At 47.4% G+C, this 25,945-nt stretch overlaps 8 protein-coding genes across 8 annotated transcripts; 6 read left to right on the top strand and 2 right to left on the bottom strand.

The window, feature by feature from the left end:
• Positions 1 to 7: 7 nt before the first annotated feature.
• BDW43DRAFT_259917 (uncharacterized protein) lies at positions 8 to 356 on the top strand. The gene has a single exon (XM_032040143.1). It carries the CDS (start codon positions 19 to 21, stop codon positions 265 to 267), a length of 249 nt encoding a protein of 82 aa, XP_031905680.1. The 5' UTR covers positions 8 to 18; the 3' UTR covers positions 268 to 356.
• Positions 357 to 5,270: 4,914 nt separating this feature from the next.
• On the top strand, positions 5,271 to 6,754 carry BDW43DRAFT_69431 (C2H2-type zinc finger protein). Its single transcript, XM_032050399.1, has one exon. It carries the CDS (start codon positions 5,849 to 5,851, stop codon positions 6,647 to 6,649), a length of 801 nt encoding a protein of 266 aa, XP_031905679.1. The 5' UTR covers positions 5,271 to 5,848; the 3' UTR covers positions 6,650 to 6,754.
• A 1,511-nt stretch (positions 6,755 to 8,265) lies between these two features.
• On the top strand, positions 8,266 to 10,167 carry BDW43DRAFT_305740 (uncharacterized protein; the record flags this gene model as incomplete). Its single annotated transcript, XM_032045863.1, has 2 exons — positions 8,266 to 8,617; positions 8,696 to 10,167. 2 exons carry the CDS (start codon positions 8,266 to 8,268, stop codon positions 10,165 to 10,167), a joined length of 1,824 nt encoding a protein of 607 aa, XP_031905678.1.
• A 457-nt stretch (positions 10,168 to 10,624) lies between these two features.
• On the bottom strand, positions 10,625 to 13,528 carry BDW43DRAFT_69467 (uncharacterized protein). Its single transcript, XM_032050400.1, has one exon. The coding sequence runs from the start codon at positions 13,304 to 13,306 to the stop codon at positions 11,195 to 11,197; it is 2,112 nt and encodes a 703-aa protein (XP_031905677.1). The 5' UTR covers positions 13,307 to 13,528; the 3' UTR covers positions 10,625 to 11,194.
• A 3,811-nt stretch (positions 13,529 to 17,339) lies between these two features.
• Positions 17,340 to 18,394, top strand: BDW43DRAFT_259902 (uncharacterized protein). The gene has a single exon (XM_032040142.1). It carries the CDS (start codon positions 17,462 to 17,464, stop codon positions 17,945 to 17,947), a length of 486 nt encoding a protein of 161 aa, XP_031905676.1. The 5' UTR covers positions 17,340 to 17,461; the 3' UTR covers positions 17,948 to 18,394.
• Positions 18,395 to 18,853: 459 nt separating this feature from the next.
• clf1 (putative cell cycle control protein (Cwf4)) lies at positions 18,854 to 21,297 on the bottom strand. The gene is made up of 2 exons (XM_032040141.1): positions 19,302 to 21,297; positions 18,854 to 19,244 (listed from the first exon to the last, which is right to left on the bottom strand). The coding sequence occupies exons 1-2, from the start codon at positions 21,087 to 21,089 to the stop codon at positions 19,014 to 19,016; spliced, it is 2,019 nt and encodes a 672-aa protein (XP_031905675.1). The 5' UTR covers positions 21,090 to 21,297; the 3' UTR covers positions 18,854 to 19,013.
• A 157-nt stretch (positions 21,298 to 21,454) lies between these two features.
• BDW43DRAFT_259899 (U4/U6-U5 snRNP complex subunit PRP31) lies at positions 21,455 to 23,256 on the top strand. The gene has a single exon (XM_032040140.1). It carries the CDS (start codon positions 21,489 to 21,491, stop codon positions 23,052 to 23,054), a length of 1,566 nt encoding a protein of 521 aa, XP_031905674.1. The 5' UTR covers positions 21,455 to 21,488; the 3' UTR covers positions 23,055 to 23,256.
• Positions 23,257 to 24,013: 757 nt separating this feature from the next.
• On the top strand, positions 24,014 to 24,821 carry BDW43DRAFT_305736 (uncharacterized protein; the record flags this gene model as incomplete). Its single annotated transcript, XM_032045862.1, has 2 exons — positions 24,014 to 24,590; positions 24,646 to 24,821. The coding sequence occupies 2 exons, from the start codon at positions 24,014 to 24,016 to the stop codon at positions 24,819 to 24,821; spliced, it is 753 nt and encodes a 250-aa protein (XP_031905673.1).
• Positions 24,822 to 25,945: the final 1,124 nt, after the last annotated feature.

Genomic DNA, 25,945 nt, shown 5'->3' with positions numbered 1-25,945 from the left:
GATAAATCGGCCCCATACATGAGCAGTATTTCTATCTTTGTGTACTACTTGTTCTTCTTCATATTTATTAAAATTAGTTATTGTAAAACCCTTCAATCGATTTATTTCCGGCGTTCTCGGATGCTGCCTTACCTCAGAAATCCGGTTCAGATATCAATATTGCAAAATAGACATGTATGGGCGGACATCCGACTTGCCGTTGCTAACGACCCTCGTCGGATGTCCGATTTACCGCCCCTCGCGAGACTATGGATTCTGATACACTAGATATGTTAGTTATACACGGTACCGACACCTAAACGTTTAGGTCTCCAACACTTCCCTATTGAGTAAGTAACTAAAAGGCTACTCTCCACTGGCTTATGATCTACGGCCGGCTTTCGGCCAGTAGGCAAAGTCGATACTGATAGTGGAACTCCACCTGATCTGGTAATTACAAGAAATAACCTGTCTCTAGTAGTGAGAAAACTAGGGACATACCAGCCGTAGGGTATTGAGTACACATCCTGGTATTTCGCCTTGAGGACAAAGGAACGTGGTCGTGTCCTTGGGTTAATTTACTCCCTTCCCAGAGCAGCCACACACGCACACCACCCATGCCTAAATAGCGACCTAGGAAGCAACTATCTGGCTACTACTGTAGGGACCAGGATAGTGTTGGGTTTAGTCTTGAAAAAGACCCCGTGCCAAGGACCAACAGGCGTCAAATGAGAAGTGCTCTATTTCCTACTATGTACGGTATTCATGGTCTTATGCAAGCGCATATTGTATTACGGTATATGATACTACCCTACTCCGGCGATTCTACCAATGGATTGGGGGCCTATGAGCAAGGATGTTTATAGAGCGATCCTTCCTAGGGCCGTACATATACATAGGGCACGGAGTAGTACATCAAATATGCATATGGGCGGTAGGGCGGGATTGTCCAGGTAAAATCAGTTAAGTAAGACCAGACCCAAACGAGCGTTGATCAACAACCCCCCGCTGAAACTAAGGGAGTATCAGCCGATTTCTCGGGATTTTGTCCGTGCTGTCAGCATGAGCAGGAAACACATGATCTATGTTCATGAGAATCTGGATTGCAATCTGTACGCCTATAAGGGAAGGAGTTTCCAGGGCTCACGGCGGGCTGAGAAGGATTGCTCCTATGCCTGCGTTTCCTGTTACTTAATCCTTGACTCTGCGACTCTCGCCCGACAACCTACCTTACGAATGACAAACATCATCAACCCTGCATATCCGGAGTCAACAGTGTGAGTGGGCTTCTGCAACCGCCTTGTTTGGTATAAGCCCCCTTCGTCTAGCCAACGGGGGCTTACGGGAACCATTTTGAATCAAGCAAAAATAAAATTTAAATTAAATTATCAAGTAAACAGAGCACAAACCGAGTTACTCGATATGTCAGGAAGGATGAGGCACACTCCCCGGAACCTAATTGCTGGATCCGGACGACGTCCTGACGTTGACCTGGCCCTGAACGCGTATGACCAGGCGCGCCCGATACCCTGCCGGGGTTAGTATGGCACCGGCGCACGCCATATGAACGATAGCCACACCGTGGTGCGTACGTAGATACTGTGAGCTTCTCTGCTAGGGGGAGATGCAATCACTGAGCTAAGCCTTTGGCGGCGATGAAAATTGTGTATAACATCTTCTTGCGGCTCACGGGGAGAAGAGAACTTAAGATCAGTTTTATCAATGTTGATGCCTAGGGTGGAGAGCTAAAGAGACAAAATGGATAGGTGGGTTATTGAGAAATGGTGTGGTGCAAGGTTGGCTGGGGTCAGTCGTTGACGACGTTTGACAACACGTATGCGTGCTTAGCTATGGGAGGTGATTCATGATGAACAGGCCATATCTCGATAACGCATGCTAAGAAGTGCTTTAGCGTACTTATTATGGGTCAGATGGGGAGGGGCCCGGAGGCATACTACTACTAGTATTGTGCTAGCTACGCGCTTGGGAGGCCCGCGAGCGAATCCTGTGCCATTGTACTTGGAAATTAAATCCCAATTCTTGCTACTAAGTGAAACTTTCGATGAAATGACACACCAGGGACCAAGGAAAGAAAGAAGGGAGAAAAAAAAATCCTTAGTTTATCTGCAAGGGATAGAACCACGTTTTTGAGAGGTTCGCTGGGTTTTAGACTGGGAACCTGGAGTTGTTATTGGTACTGGGTTACTCCCTAGCTATAGATACCTGCATATTTAAGTAGAATGCACAATATGTACGTATTGTCTAATGTTTCGGTATAACCTCGATGTCTTTTCGTTTTTTCCTCTGTTTTAACAATCGTAGTGCCTCTATCACTGTAAGCTTCTCTTTGTATATTCCTCACATAACGAGGAACATATTGCAAAAATGCTAAGTCGGTCTCCGACGTCGTCGTTGGTGGAACAACGTCGGGTTTTCCAGAATATCGGAGGGGGTAAATTCCGTTGTACATACATCGATTCGAGCAAATCAGAAATCAGGGAAACATTCCAGAAGTGGGTAAACAGACCCTAATCAGTAGGCAGTCTCCACCCGGACTTGGTGGATTCCATAAGTACCATACGATTACAGTACTCTAAGTCCGAAGGTCTCGTACCAAGCCCTAGGTAACTACTACTACACCCGAGACGGACGGCGTAGTTCTCTGCAGCACCTCCTCTATTTGATCATTGATGTGAAAACATAAAAATAAAATAAAAACAGGTCCACTATACTCCATAAGAACCTTGAGAAAAGAAAAATACCTCTCTCGGAGAAAGAGAATTTATGCAGGGTCTGTATCTTCATTCTGAGGGGATCCAGAAAATCCACTTTTACCTGATCGTTCAGGCGCTGAGATTTGACAAATCACTAGAGAGGATGGCTAATGCAGGATATAGCAGAACCACGGTTTCTATCACACCGTGGCTAAAAGCTTGTCCGTAAGGCTCTTCTGGGGATGGGATGAAGGCGCCTTACCGGGATTGGTAACGATGGGCATGATTGCTGTCTCGGCAGTGCGAATGCTGTTGAATTGTGCTCGTTGATAGTAGTGTATAGTTCTAGTGTGGACGCGGAATATTTTCTATAAAAAGGTCAGGCCATAGCTACTGTCCTTACTAGTTTTAATATTTGAATACTATTGTTGACTTTAATGTCTGGGTAACTGATTCAATTGTTGAGATATCGATGTCCAACGAGTTTGCGGAGATGTTGTTTTCGGAGATCCAGACCAGACTATACAAAATGTATGTATCGCAATACGCAGTAGAGTTCACACCGGCCGGGGCAGGAACTAAAAGTGACGAGAAGATTACTTTTTCGGGAATCCCTGGAAAGCCCTCTGTATCCTTTCCGTTTAGTGTAATAATATCATGCATCTTCCTAGCGTTTTTTTCCACTTCATTTTATTTATTGGAGTTATTTTTTTATTATAATTTATTATTCATTTTAAACCGTTCTAAGTGTCGTGCGATTTTAATTTGCATTAATTAATTCTAACAGTCAATAGTCCAAATTCTTGCATTAGGGGCATCGTACAAAAACTGATATCAAGTCAGATATTGGTCGAGGGACAGGGTCAATGAGACTCGGCAGCTTTCCTTGTGAATTACCCCCATATCCATACATGCCTTTCCCAAGAATACAGTACGGAGTACACCTACAATCTGCAGGAACTGGCCGTCTTCCTTCGATTCGCAACGAGGAAATAAACAAACGAATAACAGAAATCAAATTATAAAAGCCAATAGTCACCTATACAGTGACCGAGGATCATCCCAAACATTTAGCTGACGACAAGGGACACGTATCAATCAAGGATCTAGTTTAATTTAGATCGAGTTTTACTAGGATGGGGGGTAGCTGGAAGGGGCTTTTTGGGCCCTGACCGGGGGGGAGCGCTGGTCCCTTCTCACGATGGGTATCCTGACGAAGAAGATGATGATAATGACCCATTTGGATTGACGAGGATGTTTAGAAAGATGGGTAAATATAGTAAGTCGGAGAGGGCAAAGCCACTCTTGCTGGCTGAAGCGGAGTGGCTCGAAAGGATTTGGAGTCAGTCTAGTGTACGGAGTTTATTGGGAAAGGGTAAGGGTAATGAGGGTAAGGAACGCCCTGCCACTGCATTAATGACTGGGTCTTACTAGTGCCGGGTGTTGGTTTGTACTTTCGGAATTACTACCTTTTGGATGTTAAATTGTTGAGCCACACCTTAGAGTTCATGGATTGCTTGCTTTTTTGACTCCGAGACCCAGTTGGAGAATTTTTTCTTTTTTTTCATGTTAATTCGAGGGAAACGGGTATAAAGAAAAGAGAAATAAAAACGATTTTAATTATGCTTTTTTTCTAGTTCTATTATTACAGTAATAATAGTAATTTACTTATTTATGTTTATTTTTTTAAGGAGTTTTCTTTTCTTTTCTTTTCTTTTCTTTTTTCTTTTTTTTTTCTTTTTTTTTTCTATCTATTACCAACGCGCATACAGTTGATATTGTAAAATTGACATTCCCTTCTTCGCCTGGAAAATTACATTTTATACTTCGACTTATTCTATTTTTTCATCTTCTCAATCTTTTTTTAATTACACTGGCCCCAACAAGTGTCTGGGCAGACCCTTGGCCCCCTCTGGGAGAACAAATCCTGGGATTCCATGAACAGACTACTAGTATTATTCTAATTATTATTACTTTTATTTTATTATTCTACAAATGAATGATGCCTACCACGGCTCCACTGCAACTGGAGAACTAACTAGTGTCGTGGATACACACCCTCGAACACTAACTAGTTCTAGCGACTAAGTAACTGTCCCAACTGACTGACTTGACGGACTGAGATGGCCAGAGCTTCTGGAGAGACCCTGGACGGGTTTCAAGATGCTTCTTCTTCCTCTTATTCTTCTGCGTTTTCCCTTCTTTATCGTCGTCATTTCCGCGTATATTTCCTACATTTATTTCGCCTTCCTTTCGCCTCTGACTTTATGCCTTTCCCATCATACATCCCAATTCTCTCCTTCACCTTTCCCCTCTTCTCATTAATTTAAAATAAAATAAAGAATTGGGCCTTCTGTCTATCTTTGCACCGCTTTCCTCTCCTTTCCTTCTATCCCTCCTGTCGATCACTATCGATCGACTCACCTATCACTTCTACTACAATCTTCTCTTCTGAACGTCATCTTCTCTGCATATCGGAGTGCAATCCCAATTTCCCAATCAGGCTTTGGTGCCCTTCGACTTACTCATCTCGCTATTTTTCTTGGCTCCGGCACATCTCTGGAAGATAGTCGCTAGGGCTTGTACCTGTCAGGGTGTTGATTGTTCTTGCTCTCTTCTGACCGTTCCTTCATAACGAAACTCCGGAACACGACCGGTCCAATTTGCAACCACCGTTAAGTATCATTTTGTCACCTATCGGAAGTGATCGGCGGCGTCAGTCATAGAGTGAGAAAAAGAACAAATATAAATCGCCTGTCCACTCCATTGTCTAGTGTTTGGGGGTGGGGTCAATCGGGTTCTTGCCACTATCCAGAAAGTGTGAGGACTTCTCGGGATTCTATCCAGCTAAAATCGACTACGTTGCCAAGAAAGCCTCGAGTTCCACCGGGGTTTCGTCAGGTCTGCACCTAAGTGCCTGTCGATAGATCTGGTGCGTGTTACACGAAGAGGGAGGACAAACATCCTCGAAGACATTTTCCGTGAGTACTTCCGTTTGCTATCTTTCTCCTGCCCTCTCGAAATTTGGGAACGTACCCTTTTTTTCTCAAGCACCCACCAAGGCGACGAAACAAGACAAAAGAAGGAAAGAAAGAAAAAGTCCGTCCAGCTGATCGTTCTTAGTTTTCCCTTGTCAGATCTTTCAGGTGCAGGAAATGGCGAACCGTAAGGCAGGCTTCGTGTCCATTCTAAACAATGATGATAATCCATCATTCACGGTGCGATCAAGCCCCCGGTTATGCAGACACCATTCCAGTTCATCATACCCTTATCCGTCCGAGCCGCGGCGAGAGACGTCGGGCTCGTATCATCGCTATGGGTATGCACACTCCGACTCCTTCCCGGTGACCCGGCAACCGTTCGATCCCGTGTCGGGAGCTGCACAGCCCACGTCCCCCGGGTCGTCTGATTGCTCCTATGACTACATGAGTGCTGGATCCGGCTATTATTATCCATCTAGTAGGCAGGAGCCCCATGTCTACCAACCGGCTGCAGTGGGAACCGCGACGACAACCGCTGAGAAAAGACTCAGTGCAAACAGTGTTTCTGACCCTCCGTCCCCGCCGGCATCAATTAGTGGGTCTAGAGATACAGTGGGGAGCAAAGCAAACCGGAAAAACAAGTACCCCTGTCCCTTTGCTGCTAGTCATAACTGTTCCGCAACCTTTACAACTTCGGGGCATGCAGCGCGCCATGGGAAGAAGCACACGGGGGAGAAAAGTGTGCACTGTCCAATCTGCAACAAAGCCTTCACCCGGAAAGACAATATGAAGCAGCATATTCGGACGCATCGGACACACTCCGAGGACAGGCCAACGGGTGTGACAGAGAGGGACAACGATGCAAGTACCCGGTGGCGCGAGAGGAGGAACAGCCCTTTGTACAACCACCACCGATCTGTGAGCCAGTCCCAGATGGATGGAAGTGCCTACGACAGCATGACACCTATGAGATGATCGCAAGTGGCTATGCGTTCGTAGCCACCTGAAACGAGGTCATCATGAATTTGATGTGGAAAACGTGTTGAGGCGAACACACATGAAGCAACCGAACCTTTTCAACCCTCCCAGATTGAAGGCAGTTGCGAGAGGTCAAACCTCCGACATTTACTGCCTTGTCCTTACCTTTTTCTTTCCCATTACGTGATCTCCAGATGGTCTTTGGTCTTCATATGTTGGAGCAACGGTGTTGAACACAAAAGCCCACGGGCTGAGAGACATTGAGGGTTACTGCTGCGCAGCACTCTAACTCAGCCACCGGGTTTCTTTCTACCGTCTGAGAATGACGAGAGAATTGGGATAGGAATTGGTTTATCGTCATGAACAGACGACAGACCGGACAGCGAGATCCGAAATTCCTCATCTGTGTACCATTGGGAGAGGTTTCTCACTTGCCACATTTTCTGTTCTTCTTATTTTCTTTCTTCTTTGTGACTTTTCCTTTGATGCTATTTGAGTCTATTGCATGGTCATTCTGGGTTAGCTCATAAGCGTTTTATCCTTGTCTTCCTTTTTTGGTTCTTTTTTCTTTGAGCCACGAGAGATTCCAAGTTACGGCCAAGGTATCCCCCTTTTATTGATATGTACAGTACACCTACGACGTTAGGGGGTCCGTTGTAAGAGAACATGGTGATATTACAGCATCAACGAAACGATTGATACCTATACTGGAATGATTGCCCGTTTGCTAGTGACCTCGGAGTTAATAGGACAACATAAACTATTCCTGTCCAATTTGGGGTTGAGCAATCAATGATATTCACAAAGTTGAACCACGGAACGCATTCGGAAACCGTGGTTGTCAAACCAGTGGACGGTCTAGGTCAGGAACCGATGGGTCCATCTATGGAGCCGATGTGGACAAGCTTGAAGGTTGATGTGCCGATAGCCTCGATGAGGCGTGTGTAAGGCGGGCCTCACCATTGACCTTTTGGATCTGATTGAACAAAAGAGAGATGTGTGATGTCAATAGTGATTGAGCCGACTTCTTTCTAAGTTGTCATCTTGACAAGATGATTTAATCCCTAGGAAATGATAGGTGGCTTAGTCATCCATCGTGGAGAGATCGCTGCCCAATGCCCAAACGGGTAAAGTGTTTGCTTCCTCAGGTACCTAAGCTCTAACAGGTTCCAACTCCACTTCTCGTTTCCTGCTTCACTTTCTTATTTACCTTTTCCACCCTTCTATCTATTTACGACCTCACCCCGATACGCTAAATGCCGTAGACGGGATATTGATGAAACACATCGATCATAATCATCTATTAATCTGACGGCTTATACCTGGAAGATCGAGCATGGGCCGTTTCAGCCTTACTTGAGCGAAACACGGACATCGACTGTTATCCAGTCATACGTCACTGACAGCCCCGCCTCTTTGCCACAACTTTTCCCGCACCTTTTCTTTTATTAGATACACCCTCTCTTCCCTTTCCTGCTTTCATCCCTCATTGTCTCCCATTCTCTTTCTCACTTCCTTTATTTCCCTCAATAGTTAACTTCAATTCTTCTCCTCTCCTGTATGATCAGCACCCCCACCAGTCTAGAGTTTTGCTTCCCACTCTAGCCAAAACAATGGCGTACTACGACGAGCGTCCCTATTATCCTCGCGATCGTTACACTCGCCCATCCAGCGTTTACTCGCAAGGCTATTACTCTGGGGACGGCCCCTACAGTAGTAGTCGCCATGAAACGGGCATCACCCGGCGCCATAACGGGAGCAACGAATCCCTTCCGGGAGATTATGGTTATGAATACGGTTATGGTCTGCCCCCTCAGCCTCGTCGATCCAGGGTATCCACAGTCCAGGAAGGTGTACACAGGTCGCACTCCATGGGAGGAGGCCATAGGTCGTACTATGATGACCCCGATTATCATCATTCACGACATAGTCGACGCTCGAGGCGTCACGATTATGATGATCCACGTATGTAGTCTGTTTCCTCGAAACGGGAAGATACGTGAAAGGAATAAATCTGGGACACCTTTATTGATCTTAATATAGCAGGCGACCGTTACAGGCGCACCCAGCGGTCTCCGTCAAGCAGTCGATCGCCGCCTCCCCGCAGGCGCCGCAAATCCTTCTCAGAACAAGCGATGGAAGCCTTGGGTATGGGTTCGGCTACGTCCTCAGCCTCCAAGCATCGCGACCACAGTCGTGGACGCCCACATGGTCACCATCGTAGGTCTTATTCCTATTCGCCATCTCCAACTCGGAGCAAAAGCCGTCGCCGGGAGCGGAGTGAGCAGCGAATTGCACAGGCCATGAAAGCAGCTCTGACCGCAGGCGCGGTGGAAGCGTTCCGTGTGCGCAAGGAACCCGGCGAATGGACAGGCGATAAAGGTAAACGAATCCTTACGGCCGCTCTGACTGCTGGAGGAACCGATGGATTAGTGGACCGAGACCCGAACAAACATTCTAAGCGCCATATCATCGAGTCGACCCTGGCTGGCCTGGCTGCAAACCATTTTGTGAACGGCCCTCGGTCCCGGTCCCGGTCCAAGTCCCGTGGCCGCGAAAAAAGTAGAAGCAGAGTGCCCGACCTTGCCGCCGCCGGTGCCTTGGCCGCCGCCGGGAAAGAAGCGTACAATCGATTCAAATCCAGGTCCAGGTCCCGACCACGTGGTCGATCACACTCACGAGACAGCCAGGAAGATTCTCCGCGTCGGGAGAGGAGGCGAAGTAAAAGCATATCGGACTATATCAACCGAGGCATGGAAGCCCTAGGCCTGGAGAACAAGGATAAAGACAAAGATGACAGGAGAAGACCTCGCGACCGACCCTCTCGCCGGGACGACTACTCGGGATATGATTCTGACAGCGATTATGGATCTAAGCACCATGGGAGCTCTAGACGGACGCGGCATTCTAGAGATGTAGGTCGATCTCTTCACCCTGGCAGTAGCTATGAGTCACCCTCCAGCGCTAGGTCCGGAGCTATAGGCAAGGAAGGCCACGCTTACTACCAGGATCGTGAAAATCATAGCTCAAACTCGGATAAGGATTCTGACCTTGGAAGCAGTACCGATGAGGAGCACCGGCACAAGAAGCTAAAACGAAAAACCCTCCTGGCAACCGGACTGGCCACCGTAGCAACCATCCACGCCGCTCACGGTTTACACGGAAGCATGGAGAAGCACAAGAAACGCGTCAAAATGGTCAAGGAGGGCGATATGACCGCAAAAGAAGCACGGAAACTCAGGCTAAAAAACAATCTTACCGACGCGGCCAGTGTAGGTCTCGCAACGCTGGGCATCAAGGGTGCGGTTGACGAATGGAGACACGTGGATCATATGCGCAAAGAGCGCCACAATTTCCGGAAAGAGTGCGATTCAAGACGAGAACGCCGTCACAGCCGAGCCCAAAGCCAGGGATCTTTGCCCTACCGTCGCACGATGTATCCCGATGAAATCGAAGAATGCCATATCTCAGACAACGGATCGAGAAGAGCTATGTCGGTGGCCCAGGAAGTATGAATTGATTTGTTAAAATTGCCTGCGTTGTGAGAAATTACCAATTTGCAGCTGTTATGAATGTATGAATATGATGATGGCGGCTATGATCTTATGACTTCTGCTTTCTCGTTTCGTTATGTCCCTTGCATGTCCATATGTGTTTATACGCGAGTGAATTCGGATTTGTGTGCCTTTAATATAGTTGAATCGTATTCAGTCAGCAAGTTTGTCTATCCATCTTGAGCTACATCAATATTAGTGAGCCTTGCATTATAAGGCCAACATTAAAGACACGCAATCTTTAAACATCCCAAGAATGAGCCCCTTAGGCACGTCAACGCTCAGACCTCCTCGGAATATTTACCTGCCACCAGACAGGGACGGAGGTGGTTAATATATTGGGGGCAAAGGGTCTCATATTACGTCGGCAGTCATATGGTATGATTTTGCAACATATAAGGTGGCTGTATGGGATTGGGGGTTAATTACGAGGAATTACAGTGTTCTAATTTAACGTGTGAGATTGCGGGTACAGTGCCTTGTTGGTGGATTAAGTCCTGCTGCCATTTATGTAAAAGCTCTATATGCGTATGTACGACTCCAAAGTACAACACCAATATCCCGTAGCCCAAAGCAAAAGGACGAATTCAAATCAATGATGGGTTTCACGAATCAAACGGATAGAATATACCAACACTAAACAAGAGGATGCATGGTCACAATACACAACAGCCATGGATCAGGTAGGGCAGTCACAACAATTGGAATTGGAACGCTTCAACGCTCAATCCTAGGAGTGCTAGGAAGAACAGAAACAGGAGCAACAAAGATGTTAGAACTATAAGAAATGCGCGGCTAGCTGTACAGTCCATCCATCTTGGAGGGAAGCAAGGAAAATGACACTTTTACAGGAATCTTTTTCCGGCTGATATTAACGCATGACCAAGTCAGGAAAGGAGTGGATTAGGCTCAGTCAGCGGCGGATGGTGGTCAAGGAGAGGTTCATGGTAGCTGCAAGGAATGTGATTCTGATAGAATTCCAGATAGATCAGCGGTCGGCATTGATGTTCAACCAGCTCATATCCGAATTGACATTGCTATTGTTATTGTTGTTGTTGCGAGAGTCGCGCGGTGGTACTGGCTCGGTGGTGTCTGGGATAAGGACACTCGAGCCGCGTGTGTTCATGCGGGTATCGCGTAGTGGTGCCACAAGCGAGGGGACATCTGGCCCGCTCGAGTTGTAAAAGCTGGGGTTATAATAACTTCGGCTGTATGTGCTGCTAGGGGGACGACCAACCCAGCTCTGTTGCGCACGTGATCCACGGGGTTCGTAGTCATCTACCGACTCAATTGTAATCTCACTAGCGGTCGAGATGCGGGCGGATTGGCTTTCGGGAATAGTGATGTACTGTCCATTTTTGGGAGACGTAGCATGTTCGGTGGTGGGGCTGCCACTAACAACACATCCGAGCGGTTTTGGTGTTTCTAGGAAGCTGGTATTCAATGGAGTAAGGGTCTTCATCGGCCATGCAGTGTCCGTCGTGGCCGTCGAGTCAGGCCGGGATGCTACTGCTGCCGGTGGAACGATCAAAGGTGTCGGATTGGCATCTTGGAAATATCTACCCCAGCCTTCATCCGTCGTCCTCCGGTGGCCAGGATGGTCCTCTGGCAGCGAGTCCTGGGCTTCGATCACCTTGTCGATCTCTCCTGGAGTGAACTCCCGAGTAGATTGGATAGTGCTCAAGGGACTTGGCTTGGGATCAAAACTAGGAGGTGCACCCGCTGACCGTGGCGACTTTTCCTCGCCGACCTGACCTGAGAAGATCGCCAGAGAATCAACCGACGATGCCGCCAGCGGTGCCGAACTCTTCGCCATCGGGTATGCGGACTGAGTCAAAGGCTCAACCCCTCGATCCTGGAAGCTCAAGCGATCCTTGTCACCGCCGTTTTGGCCCTGGGCAGCTCGCTTCTTAGCGTCCTTCTTGCGTTTCAAGATGAACAGGATTATAATCAAAATCACAGCAAGTCCCACGATGCCTCCTAGTGTGGCCCCAACGATAGTGCCAACATCGCTGCTCGAGGAACCACCGCTGGCCGGAGCGGTAGAAGTCTCACTGGACCCGCTCGCGGTAGCTGTTGGGGTTGAGGTTGTCGTAGTCGATCCAAGGATTTGTTGTGAGGCCTGGTCGCCATAGAATAGCTTGGTTACGTTCACCCAGCTGTTCGAAGTCTGATTAAATATTGCCAGAGTGTCGGTGCCACTGCCACTGGAAATGACCACCAGCCCATCGTCGCCTTGCGCCAGCGAGTAGTCCTTTCTCGTTGTCGATGATGCTAAAGAATCATCGTATTTTGGGTAATCATCAAGGGTAATTCCTCTTTTGCTCGGGGACGATTCCGAGCTACTTGCTGTCTGAGCCGGTGTGCCGCCAGATTTTAGCAAGGTTATACTCGTGACATTGTTGGGTGACGCGCTCATGTCAAAAGCCTCAAGCACTTTGCTGCCATCTGTCCCATTAACGATCGCGCATTGCACATCATCGGACAAGGCATCTAGGATGGTCACATCTGAGCTATGCCACCCTTGAATGGGATCAAACAAGTGCACTTGATCCGGGGTCGTCAGACCACCCACCAAAGCAGCCTTCTTATCGTTCCATGGCAGTAGTACAGGGTTGAAAGCGGGGGATGCTTTTTCGGCCGAATACGCTGACAGATTATACGGCTCTTGCGTATTAATTGCGAAGGTGTCTGACGATGCATCTATTTCTCCACGTTGGTGACCGCCGTAAATCAAAAGCGAGGATGAGGATCTCAGATAGACCGCTTTATGGGAGGTTCGATTGGCCATGTTTCCTTGGACGCCGTCGATGGTCTTCCACTTCTTGTCTTTGAATGAGTATCGCTGTAATCCAGAGCCTTCCCCTTTGGAAGGCTTTCCTCCGATCACATAAAGCGCCTGCTGATCCTCGTTACCATCTAGTCCTCCTGTCACGCAAGCGGCATGCGAGACGGGTTCTCCCATCGGTAATTCCGTCCATGTCGCATTTCGTCCGAGTGAGATAGAAGCGAATCCATTTGCTGAGTAGGTGTACAGGGTGTTATCGTGAATGACGGAACAATGGCCTTCCAATTTCACGGGAGGCTTAGGGGCAATCATGTCGAATGAAAGAGAGAGTGGGTTTCTTCGAGAAGACCAGCCGAAGATAATGAGTAAATACCAGCCGCCAGAGGCTTGGGCACGGGCGGAAGGGTAAAGAATGAATAAGAAGGTGACTGCCAGAGCACTATCTCATTGTCGAGGGTCGATTGAACGTCTGCGGCGCTGGGCCGTGAAGGTGTGCTTGCAACCGATTACCAACCTTCCGGGGTCAACTAGAGTGATGAAATTGCCTGCGGGTATTTCAAGGTGGCGATGTCTATTTTCTTTTAATTTCTTTTAATTCTTCCTTCTTTTTTTAACTTTCTTTGTCGAATCACAATGCGTGCGTGATAGTATAAAACGAGCGACTCCAGCCAGAATCAGCGGGGATTTACAATTGTAAAGAGCAACCACCCCACGATGTACCTCGAAAAGGGATAGTTGTTGAACGAGAAAAAATAATGAATGGCGACCTGTATCGAGGGGTCAATAGAGAATTTAGGGGGGTGAGAGATCGCATAAATGCGCGATATCAAATCGGCAGTGAAGTTGAAAAGAAAAGCGAGCGACAAGGTTCTCGAACGAAGGCACGACCAAGAAACAAGGGAAGAAGATGCGCCGGGTGGATAAGAAGGAAGAGAACGAAAGCAAGAAAAGAGCAGCCGAGCGTCAGGAGAGAAAGTGTATGGATGGGCTGCAGGGAGAAGGATGAAACAACGGAGGGCAGCTTTGACCAACACTAAGGGCGGACTCACCCTAAGAGTGCTATTCTCCCGAACAATTAAATTGATCCCGACGTCATTTCTCACTATAAAGAAGAGAGATGGTATGAAGAGAGAAACGGAAAAGAGGGTATCTCCAAGTTGAAAAACCAACACGAGTGCCAGCACGTTCTCGGTAAACAAGGGTAAAACGAAAGAAAGAAGGATAGGATATCAGATGTTGTTTGATAATGACAAGAGAGAGAGAGAGAGAGAGAGAGAGAGACAGGAAGGGAAGGACAGGAGAGAAGGGACGCTAACGGCTAATCGGGTTGGGTGCCTTGGGAGTAAACCTGAGGTGTGGATATTAAGACAAAAACTCCAGACTACTTCTAGACATGGCAGTTTTCAAACATCAATTCACTACTATTATCCTTTTCTCTTTCTCTTCCTCTGATCGCGTTGACACACACACTCTCCTCTCTTACCAAATCCTTACATGAGGATGGGTTGGCTTTTGCAGTAAGGGGATATCCACATCAAATTAAACATCATAACATTCCCCCCAATCTGATACCAGAAATCCACCATACCCGGCCCAGTTATTCAGGGGTTCCATCCAATTACTAGCGATAGTGTCATTCGCATACCCATGGTTCTGAACTTCTCCCGAACTTTGGTGTGAATATCTTTTCCCCCCCCCCCCATTTTCCTTGATTACATCCCTTCCCTTTTTTGACTCAAATATCAGTATAACCTTCAGGGTAGATACTCCAAAGTTGGGCTTTGTTTTCTTTCTTCTCTTTTTCCCCCTCAAAATTCCCCTTGCTCAAAACCCCTCCATCTTCTCCTCTCCTCTCTTCATTAATATTAAATTTTGCCTAACAAACCAATCGCTACCCAAGAATCATAAATCCATGACATTGGCCCCATCCCTATCCTTGTCCAGGTGATATTAACGAACCAGTCAGCGATGGATGAAAACTCTTATGGGCGACGATGACCAAGTGGCAGCCTCTGGGACAAGTTGATTGGTCCTTCCGCCAAGAACAGACAGAGCTAGCACGGACCTCAACCTGCATCGCATTACCTTAGGGCAGGAATGCAGGTACTGCTGTGCAATTTTTTTTTTTTTTTTTTTTTTTATAAATTTTATCGTTTTAATATTTCTTTTAATTTTCTTTTGAGTTTCTATCTTTTCTTTTTTTTCTTTTTTTCTTGTGGCCCAGTCCAGACAGATCAGATGTCACTTCGATCGCATCTCTAAGATTTATTCTGTGAAAATCGTGATCTGAACCCGTTCCTATGAAACACACGACCCGGAGTTTTTCCATAAATAACCGGCCCCATGAGTAAGTATCATACTACTCCAGTACTACTACAAAGTACCGCCTCAATCTAGCACGAGGACCTAGTGCGCTGGCTGTATTATTGGCCCATGACACCCTGCTAGGCCAGCCCCCACTAAGGTCTTCTGCTACCGAGTAGATAGTTGGGACGTTGATCCACCACGATCAGGTGGTCTCTTGCTGCTAGATACCTCAGGCGTTCTTTTTCGGCTGTGATCTAGATTGAATACTACCGTACCACTTCAATTGAGAATTCAAGATTAGTTAATTATCGCCTCTTAACGGGAAGTATGCACACGCCGCCTCGGTCTGGTCCATCGTCTTTTTTATGAAACATGAAATATAGAATTCCCGGATCGGACCACTTGCCGTGATCAATTCGGACAGTTCACATATCCCAAACTAGATACATACAGTACAATACATGGCTTCTGACAACATAATAAACAGACAAGAAAAGACAATTCAATTATTCAATCCAACCCCAGTAATGGATCCCCACTCAAAAACGGTGAAAGTATGGTGTGCATACAACCATCTACTAAAAAAGTGAATCAGCATATCCCACGCCAAATATATATATATCTCTCGCCCTATTAATGCATAAGCCCTCCTTGCCACATCCTTCTCACCCAGCCAACCACCCATCTGATCATACACCAAAAAAACAGATCCGCCAAACAGGGTCCTCCAATAGTACGCCACGCTATTGACAGCCTGAGCCGCATAAGCGCAGGCATTATAGAATTATGCCCCATACTCGATCCAAACAGGGAAACTATCCCTGGCTATGCTGAGTCTAACATCTTCATTTGCGGTAGTTAGTCGCGATATTAATGAGGATATGTGCCTTGCTAGACTAATGATACCTAGGGAGACTGGGCATGCGGTCGAACATCGCTTTCAATAACGGGCTCTTTCTTCATCCTGTGACGAAGAACTTGGATATTCAACTGGGCTTGGAAGTTATCCAGATGTCCTTGTCTGACTGCTTGGGCTTATTGGCAAACTGTGGATGATATCCTTGGAGCGGCGAGGGGTACTAGTAAGATTAGGTCCATGTCTGAGTGGAGTTGCTACTACTTAGAGCACTATCTCTCATTGTCGTCGATGACGATTACCGTTGCAGAAGAACGTGATTGTGAACTGGACTAAGTTGGGAAGAGACTAAGAGGGTAGGGCTTTTACCCAAGTGGTTCATGGGTTCGGTTCAAGTACCCAGGTCAACAATGCAACCAGCTCCCCACAAAGGGAAGTGAAATACCTTGTCTTGGACAAGGCTGGCAGTCATTAATCAACCGGCGCACTTTGAAACGTGAATTTAGGGTATGGCACCATAAATATAGGGGAACGATGCAGCAATCGACGAGCTAAAAGTCACTATTGACTCTCCGGTGGCGGGCTATTCATGTGCAGAATCTCTAGAGGAACGAAGCAAACCCCTTAGCCTGCGTCATATGATGAAGAACGAAAACAACAGCCCTGTCGCTGGAGACAGCATTGACAAGCGATGTCAATATTGTACTATTGACGACCTCCCAAGATTATTGAGACTGACAGCATGGGAGGACTGTTTTCAGTATAAATCCATTTCGTGGACATACAAGTAACCCAGGACATACTGATGCCTAACTTGAGAAAATGCAAAGCCATTCACAATGACTTGTCCATCCTACATGGTGGTACGAAACCAGACTAACGGTGACGATTTACTTGACTTAACTTATCGGTCGTGAATCTCTGAATCAGGAAGAGCCATATCTTTAAGTGCACCTGCACTTCCTCTATACAGTCAGTATCATCTACTTCTATCAACAGCCCCGGCCAAAAAAAAATATGCTTTGACTAAATACCACTTGAAAGCCAAACGAAATAATGAATAATCAATGACCAATCTTCAAGCCAACTAAAAGAAAGAGGCAGCTAAATCAAAGGACTCCGTCTTTAGCACACAACGTCCAGAAAAAGAAAAAGAAAACCTAGAAAAGGATCTACCTAATACCGGCAACCTACAGTACTATTATTAGTTCCTTAGATCAGCAACCACTTTACAATCGGACTCACTGGGTAGAACCACAAAGTATGATCATCGGTGGGGTAAGCATGGTCCAAACGATGCGCCTATGGGGTCTGCCATAACCGGATCCGTGGGAAGGATACCTTTCAGAAGAAAAAACGAGACTAAGAAAGCTCTGGTAGTAGAGAGTACTGCAATTGGGGACCAGGCTGGACATGAACACGTTGTTTCGAGAGAGTGGGGGGCATGGGGCCCAAGAAAAAGGAGTCTGCGATTGATTCCTACCAAAGTCGCTCATGGCGAAACACGGAGACCACCGGATTTTACGAAGGACGGGAAAATAAAGTGTACCTACTCAATCGAGCACTATATAGCCCACGGGGAGCGGCCTTACTGCGGCATGAAACCTTCCATGAGAAAGTCCAGGAACACGGACTCCGATCCGGGAAAGATCCTCGTCTCTCCAGGTGAGGCACTACCCTATCGCAATACGGGTCCAGTGATTTACACTGCCTTCCTACTTGTGCCCGCAGAGGAGGAAGTCAAATATGCGCTAGCTTTTCTAAAGTACCAGACTAAGCGTTCGTCCTGAGCATTAGTCTCTTGCGCAGAAAGCCTGGGAACTGATATAGCCATGCTCGACATGCATCATGTCAGGCTTCCAAATGGATCCCTCTAGGACAGGCTCAATGATGCTCGATCTACTGCTATGGAAACTGGGAAATCGGCGGTACACCCTAATGATGTAGGGGTAGCGAGATCTACTTCTTTGAAAGGAGATCTCTTGTAAATCGAGGCTTTGCTGTAGTGTACCACCCCATCCTGCTTATTAGCGTACTAACGGCGCTAATTATAGCATTCCATTTGCATCATGGTGCTGCTTCAAGGACATTGTCAGACACGCCCGATGGCAAAATTAGAGATAAACGGCCGCACCTTGATTTGACCCTATGACTTTGATGTGTCCGGGAACATTCTCCCAACCAGGAGATTCACTTTATCTTCACCCTATCGAACCTCCATTCATGCTACGAGCTATCCACTCATTACACAATCATCGTTCTCCTAGGAATCAACTACAGTTCCCCATTCGTCTATAGGGCTACTCAACAGCTGGTACCATGTCATAACCTCAAACTTAACGTTAGTGGAGTCGTCTGAGTCGTACTCCTGTTCTTAGAATAGAGAAGTCACCTGCTTTATAAATTGAGGATTCGGCCTTTAAGACAGTTGATATAGTTAGGTATTATTCTATTTCTTGAATAGAGATATTTCCTTTGCGTAGATTAGTACTGCTGGATTATAATTCTGATTCTAGAACATAGAACAGAGAAACTAAGTCGAGGAAGTGCTGTCACCCTATTTGTTAAAGGACTGAGGCGACAATTTTTTTTTTAACGTGGTGGACATTTAGGGCTACGGGAGATATATGAAAACTCAACATACCCTACCTTTTCTCGTAGACTAGGTTATGTACTGTAGAACCCTTGATACTGGACAATTGTGGATAATATGCAAGGCTATTCATGATCATTATCTTAATTGGATTAATCCTACCCGATTTCAATATAAAACGCATTGACGAATCATCCCATGGTATGTACCAATAGCCCACACAGAACACAGCTCTTTTAACATTTTGGCGGGTATCTAGTGTATTACGCTTGCTGCTGCTTCCAGGCGTGTGCTCTTTGCAGCAGCTTTGACAGGTTCGCCGCGGATTGATCGTCGGCCGGGAATACATAGTCCATGTATTCTTCGTACCGGTCGTCGTCCAACTTGCGGCGCTTCTTGACGCGGCGCGGCATCTGCTTCTCGATCTCGTCAATGTCCTCAGGGGATCCGTGTGTATGTTCGAATGATCGCCAAGCATTGAGGAGCTCCACACGCTGCGAGATGTTAGATTCACAAATCTTTGTCTTCGAATGGCTTAGGGTATGACTTACCTCTTCTTTGAGCTCCTTGTCTTTGAATACTTTGTGTGCACGAGTGAAGACCGCGCGAGCCCGCCGTTTGGCATCGTCGCTGATGGGTCGTTCTTCCTCTTCCTCTTCCTCTCCCTCTTCTTCATCCTCCGGCACGTTGATCTCGAACCGGGCGTAGTTGATCCACACCTTGACATGGTCGGTCTTTTCCAGGAGTCGTTCGTAGAGTTGACGGACTCTGTCGTACTCGCCTTCATATTCTTCAAAATCGATGTACGACTTCCATACCAGCTCGGGCATATCTAGAGTCGGCTGATCAATTCCCAGTTCAAAGATGGCTCGCGCACGCTCAGTGTCATCCAGACCGCGTTCCAGCTCTGCGAACTGAATCCAGGACTGACTGTTGGATGGGTTCCACTCGATCTGCTTCTCGAACAGTGTCCGGCACCGTACGAACTCGAAAAGCTGGCGCTCGAGATCGATATAGCCTCTGAAAATCTTGTCCTTGGGGCACATGCCAATTGCCTGACCCAATGTCTTCCGGGCTGTTTGAAGCTCCATCTGACGAATTTCGAACTGAGCCTTCATGAGCCATATCTTGGCGAATGTAAACTTTTTGTGGGGTATGAGCTTCAAACACTCATTATAGATCTGGCGGGCACGTTCAACATCTTTTGCTTCTATTTCCTCCCAGATGGCGTAGAATATCCAGAGGTAAATGTAACGTCTCCAGTGCCGTTTCTCCTGTGAAGGCGGGATCTGTGCAATGGCTCGTTCATAGGTATCACGTACCCTCTCAGGGTCACCGGAGGTTTCCTCGAGGCGAGTAAAGTCGAACCAGATATCGTAGTTCCGAGGATTTTCCTTAAGCTGCTCCTCGTATTGGACTCGGCGTTTATGGAGAATAACGTCCTCGACACCTTCTCGATCACCAAATTGCTTTTCAAATGTTGTATACGCTTTGTGCAAGGTCATGGACTTGGAACGAGGAAGACGGTCCAGAGCATACTTATAGATAGCACGTGCACGTTCATATTCCTTCATCTTCGCCTCGAACTTGGCATAGGCGATGAAGAGCTTCTCATCCATGAAGTCCTCACCCAACGCTTCAACTCCCATACCGTAGACCTCTCTCACCAAATCACTGGTCCCATACTCCTCCTCGAATCGAGCCCACTTGATCCAGTTCCTCGGTTCGGGATGAACAATTGTGAATCGCTGGAAGATATTGCGTGCCCTCTCAAACTCACCATACCGTTTCTCGAGCTTGATATACGCACTCCAGGCCCCCTCATCCGGCTCCCACGACATCCACCGCTCATAGACCTGCCGTGTACCAGGAATATTTCCCAAAGTCTCTTCCATATAGACATACTTGTACCACAGCTTATCGACACGGGGCAAAATCGACACAGCACGGTCAAGCAAGTTCCTCGCATGGTTGATGTTCCTGTTCTTCATCTCTGCTTCGATGTATCGGATCCACAGCGGTATCGAGGTTGGATTAACGTCCAAGGCTCGCTCGAAGATCGAACGCGCCCGGCGGAATTCCTTCTGTTCAAGTTCCCATGTTGCATAGCGCATCCAGTTGTTCATATTAATCCTGTTCCGGCGAACATAATCCTCGAACTCCTTTCTCTTGCGACCCTGGTACTCGTGCAATTCTTCGAGGTCAGCAAATCGTTGCGTCGGCGCCTGCAACGAGGGTTCCTGCCGGTCAACAGCCTCGCGGAGCAACTGCTCCGCTGAGATCTGGATAGGCGCGGCGGCCTTGTTTTTGACCCTGGGAGGGCCGCGAGACGACTCCATGGTGAAGTGGGATTATATTAGGTAGCTAATCTGTTGGCGACGTGTAATGGACTCCAGACGGTAGGGATGGCACCCTGGCTAAATAGAGCTTAGTAAGGCAATAAGCCTCCTGTGCAGGCCAAGGCCTTAGTACGTGGCTTATAATAAGCGACCGCGTGGTGAAGGGAAAGCCCCAAGTGAGATGCTGTTGCTGCTGGATGGACTTTGGGTTCTGGTAGCCAAAAGTCGGAAAAGCTGCACTGTAGGTCCGTAGCGCCATCCGAGATCGTCAGCTTGAGAAGAACGATGACTAAGCACATGACTTGAACGGGAAAGTAACTGCGGCGTCGAAAGTTCATTCCGTCACCATTTCAGTTTATTCATAGGTTACATCTTTGGTCGCGTCGCAGCACGATCATCATGTCTACAGCTGAGGAGCTCTTGAGAGATTTCGAATCGGATGATGAGGATTTCCAGGCGGGGGAGGGAGTCGAGGAAGAGGTGGATGAAGAGCAGCAGCACCTACAAAAAGTTGGCTCTGAGGTCACCAACGAGTTTGAGGTCGCTCTATCGACAGGTGACGAGCTTACACGCCTACACAAAGTTTTGCGCGACCACTACTCGATCAGATTTCCGGAGCTAGAAACCCTCGTCACGAACCCGATCGACTACGCGAAGACAGTCGCTGTTTTGAAAAATGGCCCGCTCAACGATATCAAGGCTATCTCTTCATCGGCGGACAATATGGTCGGCGAACCCTTGAGGTCTATTTTGGACGGCCCATCTTTGATGGTTGTTTCTGTGGAAGGCACCACTACCCGAGGACGTGAAATGACGGAGTCGGAGCTTAAAGTAGTCCTCGATACTTGCGAGAGGATCTTGAAATTAGACCGAGAGCGCAGAGCCCTTACGGAAAGCATTCAGTCTCGCATCACTCAGATCGCTCCAAATTTAGCGGCCTTGATCGGACCTGAAACGGCAGCTCAGTTCCTCAACCAAACCGGAGGTCTACGCGAACTTGCGAAGATCCCGGCGTGCAATCTTGGGGCTCAAGGTAACAAGAGAAGTGAAGGGTTGGGTTTTGCTACGAATATTGGTGTCAGATCACGGGGATTCCTCTACAATTCTCCATTGATCCAGGGTGTTCCGGATGACCTGAAGCGTCAGGCAATTCGCATTGTCTCAGCTAAGATGGTCCTTGCCACTCGTACAGATGTAGCGGAGCTGAGGCCTGATGGATCGTTCGGCGAAGAATTGAAACAGCAGTGCTTCCAAAGATTAGAGAAGCTGACCGAGCCTCCGCCGAACTCTGGAATAAAGGCCCTGCCTGCTCCCGATGACAAGCCGTCCCGCAAGAGAGGTGGCAGGAGAGCCAGGAAGGCCAAGGAAGCAGTTGCCATGACGGAGATCCGCAAGGCCCAGAACCGGCTTGCCTTCGGTAAGGAAGAAGCAGAAGTTGGTTACGGTACGGGTGAAGGGACAGTTGGATTGGGAATGCTTGGGCAACAGAACGATGGACGGATTCGAGCGACTCAGATCGATAACCGAACCAGAGCAAAACTCAGCAAATCGAACAAGGGGTGGGGAACCGCAACTCCTGTTGGCGGCACGGCTTCGTCTCTGCGCGGATTCAGTTCTGGGGTTGGAGGAACAGCAAGTGTTCTCCAGGCGAAAGGTCTTCGTGCTTCTGGCATTGGTACTTCGCTCGGTGGCAGCGCTGGTACAGCTAGTACAATTGCCTTTACTCCTGTGCAAGGACTCGAGCTTGTTGACCCCAAGGTGCAGGCAGAGTTGAGCCGGAAGCGCAAGGCAGAGGAAGACCGATGGTTCAAGTCGGGTACTTTTACGCAGATTGGCGGTGGCCAAAACAGCAACAACCCCCAGAATGACAATGGAGGTTTCAAGGTGCCACCAATTCCTCCACAGAAGAAAGTCGATACCGGCGAGGGTAAGATGGCTCCTCCACCGCTGCCATCGAAGCGATAGATGGATAGGATGCCTCTTGTTTTCTTTTATCTTATTATATTATTTTCATTACCGATTTTGCTTTCCTGAGCATCTTAAGACTGGCGTTTTTGAGACTGGGGATCTGTTCTGAATGCGCATGATACCATCATTAAATGTATGATAAACTTCAAGAGAGTCGAGAACTCGAAAAGAATGAAATGTCCTAGAGCTATTACTTTTAGCCCTCTCTGCCTTGTTATTAATTATTAATCATTTTTCTACTTTGTTTTCTGTGATTCCGCGATAAATGGTTGGACGATAATCCCGGCTGGGCCACGTGCCGACGCCTCAGCTACCACGGTTCTGACCAAGATCAATACTCCGGGTAGGACGCAAAATTCTGTGAACATGGCGTGCTTGTCCCAAGATTTTTGTCGCTAGAACCAGCTTGGAAAATTCTAGCACGTCAGATTTCAAGTCCAAGCCAGTAAAATGAAGTGTACAGCTCATACAGATCGAATTTATTTCCTTGTTTCCCGGCCTGTGTTCCCTCAATATATACACTTTCGAGAAGCTCCGGGGACTTCTTTACCCTAACCGATCTCAAGAAGGGCCAAACGGGGCGCTAAAGCATAAAGTTGCCTTAGTTGAAAATCCCCCGGCAAGTGACCATCCAATGGAAAGCCGGCGGATTACTCCTGCAAAATGGGCCTCCGGCCCTCTTGCCTAGGGTATTGCGTGCTTTGGAGGGAATTTCACTTCATACCGCCCCTTACCCTGGGGGTCGTTTTAGATATATAGGCGATGGTCTCATCATCGTGTAGAATTTCCCTCATCTGTCTCTGTTCTTCTCGTTTCCTCGCAAAAAGTTCATCCTTCGACAGCACCTTCTTCGCTCCCTCTGATACCCTACTTGCTTTGCCACACATTACCCCCTAAACCCTAATCAACACGCTCCAAAACACCCAAAGAACAGAAAAAGTAAAAAAAACCCCCAAATGGCCCCGGAAATAGGCAAACCCGTCTTCGACGCGAACAGCCCGGAACCTGCCACAGACCTCAAATCCCAGCTTCGCCCTTCTCTATACAATCACTCCCTCGTCACCACAGAATATGATGCCCTGAAATTCCACGCCGCAGCATCCCTCCAGCTCCAATTCGGCCATCCACAGGATTCAGCTTCCCCACAGAGCGACCTCTTAATCACATCGCCGTATAATGATCCTAAACATCTCCTGGATCTCAAAACCCTCGATATACCCAATCAGTTGCTTGCGAAGGCGTTCACGATCCTCAGACCCGTTCGTGACGACTACGCCACGGCAGCTTACACCGAGGCCTTCAATTGGTCGGCTGCGTTTGATTTCCTGCAGTATTTAGCCCGGTTTGAGGGGTACCAGTGGGAGAAGCAGCATTTTTACGTGGTTGTCTTTCGATCCCGGTTGAGGGCCGATATCGATAATCAGCGGTTGCATGATTTGGACGCGTATTCGCACCAGGAAGCCGTTGCTAGTGGAGGGTTATTGAAGTATTGGTTTGGGTCGAAGGACGAGGAGAGGAGGAATTTGGCTACTTGTGAGCACGTGCTTTTTATTTTTTTGAGGGTATCTTTGACTGATGGGGATTCTAGGTGTCTGGCGTAGTCGCAACGATGCCAGATTGGGCGGCACCGGGCCCTGGCATAAGAAGGCCCGTGGGGCGGCGCGAGATCTATACGAGACTATTAGTTTTACGACGTTGAAGTTGGTCATTGAAGATGATGTGCAGGCGTGGAGTTTTACGAACTGGACGGATAAGGATGAATGAGCATTGATTAGGGCTTTCTTACATAGAGAGTTATATATACCATAGAGCGGGCTCTGGGGCTTTTTTCTATATTTGTTTTGAATGTTGGTTATCAGAGCGGTTATTCTAGTATTCTCATACATTTTAGATAAGTTATCTATTTATTATGGCTATGAATAGGGTTCATGTCAAGCTTATTGGCAAAATCAAATTTCATCTTAGCCAGTTAGCGTTCCGTGGCTGGCAGTCTTGAACTCTAGTTTGACCGGGAAACAATTAGCCCTAGAAAATGCGAATTGAGAGGAGCGTATACAGGAAAGAAACCCCCGCAAAGCAGAGGCGTCCTGTACAAAATAGAAAGAGAGCGAGACATTGATCGACAGGAAGAGAAGCAGAGGGGTTGGTTAATCCGGAAATCACATAATAATTGACTAAGATGAGATGTTCGCCCTTTTCTTAGCGAGAGCTCGGGGAGGCCGAGCATATTGCTCATGCAAACATACTGATACATAAACATGGAGCTCAAGTTTCGATTTTATAATCAGACTGCCAAGTCAAAAAAGGCTTGGTACTGTAGCTCTTTTGTATCTAGGCGAAGTAATGCCGAAGAATCGGGGTCTAAAACAAAGCTGGAAGTTCTTTTGACTTCTCGATTTCCAATCCACAGGCTTGATGAGATGACTACAGGGATAATTGACACCATACAGCACACTCTTGCGCAACAACAGATCTTGCAGACTGTTCAATAATGCAACAGGACGCGGTGGTTAAGCCATCAAGGTTTAAACTTATGGTATTATTGCGGGGACGGGTGTCGCCATCCATAGTATGGATGTGAGGGGCCATTGACGGTCTAGCATGCAGCCTCTATGGAATAAAGATAAGAATATCATAGTATGGACCTATCGTGCTCCCCGATAGCGTCATTCAACGCAAAACTGAGCATTGCGAGGGGTTACATTTCCACGGAATGCGTACAAGATACACTTTGCGGTGCTTTTTGAAACTTATAAATATATAGAGAAAGTTTGCATACCTTCCCAAAATGTTCATGGCCTCTGTACATAGATTGCACCCTTTTTCCTTCCAATCTTTTTAAGTCTACACTCACCCTCCTTATCCGCAAGCCACTAGCAAGGCTGCAG

This window comes from Aspergillus alliaceus (genome assembly GCF_009176365.1).
Source record: "Aspergillus alliaceus strain CBS 536.65 unplaced genomic scaffold BDW43scaffold_2, whole genome shotgun sequence".
Taxonomy (NCBI): Eukaryota; Fungi; Ascomycota; class Eurotiomycetes; order Eurotiales; family Aspergillaceae; genus Aspergillus; species Aspergillus alliaceus.
The sequence above is the reverse complement of the archived record's forward strand: the minus strand, read 5'-3'. Positions and strand labels throughout refer to the sequence as shown.

Coding starts and splice junctions, on each gene's coding strand:
- BDW43DRAFT_259899 (XM_032040140.1), top strand. CDS start 21,489: ATGTCTACAGCTGAGGAGCTCTTGAGAGATTTCGAATCGGATGATGAG.
- BDW43DRAFT_69467 (XM_032050400.1), bottom strand. CDS start 13,306: ATGATTGCCCCTAAGCCTCCCGTGAAATTGGAAGGCCATTGTTCCGTC.
- BDW43DRAFT_69431 (XM_032050399.1), top strand. CDS start 5,849: ATGGCGAACCGTAAGGCAGGCTTCGTGTCCATTCTAAACAATGATGAT.
- BDW43DRAFT_259902 (XM_032040142.1), top strand. CDS start 17,462: ATGGGGTCTGCCATAACCGGATCCGTGGGAAGGATACCTTTCAGAAGA.
- BDW43DRAFT_259917 (XM_032040143.1), top strand. CDS start 19: ATGAGCAGTATTTCTATCTTTGTGTACTACTTGTTCTTCTTCATATTT.
- clf1 (XM_032040141.1), bottom strand. CDS start 21,089: ATGGAGTCGTCTCGCGGCCCTCCCAGGGTCAAAAACAAGGCCGCCGCG. Junction 19,245..19,301: donor ACAAGGAGCTCAAAGAAGAG/GTAAGTCATACC, acceptor AACATCTCGCAG/CGTGTGGAGCTCCTCAATGC.